Source organism: Saccostrea cucullata, unplaced genomic scaffold (genome assembly GCF_032062105.1).
Source record: "Saccostrea cucullata isolate Sc308-1 unplaced genomic scaffold, CSIRO_AGI_Scuc_v1 ctg23091, whole genome shotgun sequence".
NCBI lineage: Eukaryota > Metazoa > Mollusca > Bivalvia > Ostreida > Ostreidae > Saccostrea > Saccostrea cuccullata.
In genome coordinates, this window is record NW_026932304.1 from 1 (window position 1) to 1,172 (window position 1,172).

The 1,172-nt window shown below is 32.2% G+C and overlaps 1 protein-coding gene across 1 annotated transcript; it reads left to right on the forward strand.

The window, feature by feature from the left end:
• Positions 1–398: 398 nt before the first annotated feature.
• LOC134234794 (guanine nucleotide exchange factor DBS-like) lies at positions 399–950 on the forward strand (the record flags this gene model as incomplete). The annotated part of the gene is made up of 2 exons (XM_062716838.1): positions 399–513; positions 828–950. Coding segments are annotated over 2 exons (238 nt in total), but the record flags the coding sequence as incomplete, so codon positions are not given.
• Between the last annotated feature and the right edge of the window lie 222 nt (positions 951–1,172).

Consider the following 1,172-nt stretch of genomic DNA (forward strand, 5'->3'; position numbering starts at 1 on the left):
CAAAAGTCAATATGCATGTAGACTGAGTATTCAAAGGTGTGAAATGATCCTAGCTTGTAAAATGGACATCTCAAGAACAATCTTGCTTTTACAGAGTGAAAAATTATTATCTTTGACAGGATAAAGTCAATCAATGACTAAAGTATCTATCTGTAATTTAATGATTTGACTGATTACCATAAAAAGGGAAATTTCAATGAAACATCCAGTTACTTTTGATAATGCAGTTAGAGGTATAACGGGTATCCATTGTATATAGTATTTAAAAAGGAAGTCAGTCTGACTATATATTTATATCAATAAGATTGGTTTTACTGAATTTCTGATTTTAATTGTTAGGACATCTTCTGTCATGTTTTGAAGATACAACTTTTGAGCCAATTTTTGTTTAATTGCAGACTTCTGATAAAACTTGAGGAGATTAAGAAAGAGTTTGAAGGATTCTGGGCTCGACACGAGAAGAGACTTAAACAGGCACTGCTTCTACGGCAGTTTGAGGAGGAATTTAAATTAGTAAGTCATTTAGGATACATGGGCCCTACTTTTTTGACAGTTACTTTCATAAGTAATGGAGAAAACTGACACTCTTATAGAGCAGGTTATAAGAATTATTTAATCAAAAATAGATTTTTCATGAGCAAGTCAAATGATATAAAATATATGTGATTTATGTACTTATGCAGATAGTAAAATTTTTGTTTTTTTAATCAAGATGTTTTTTTCCATTAGTTGATTTTAGGCTCACAATTTCAATTAATTTAAATTGTTAATCCTTTAAAATTTAGCTAGAATCCTTATTTACCCAGTATTATGATTTGATTTTCCAGTACCAGTATAATGTAGAACGTAAGCTGGAATGGCTACAGACAAGAATGTCCCAGTTAGGAGACTCACTGGACAAGGTGGAGGAACTCTTCCAGGAATTCGAGGAGTTTGAGACTGAAGCTCAGGTAAGATTTCAGGCTAACATTCCCAGGTAAAATTCAGGTGAAATTCAGTGTGGATTAGAGGTGGAATCCAGAAGATGGTATGCTGTAGGAGTTAGTGCCCTTTGTACAGAATGCAGTCTATAAAGTAATATGGATAGTTTGCAGTTGTACTGTATAATGGGTTATTTTTATGATAATCAAATTACGATATAGCTTCTTTGTAAGCATCTTAAAATTGCAAAA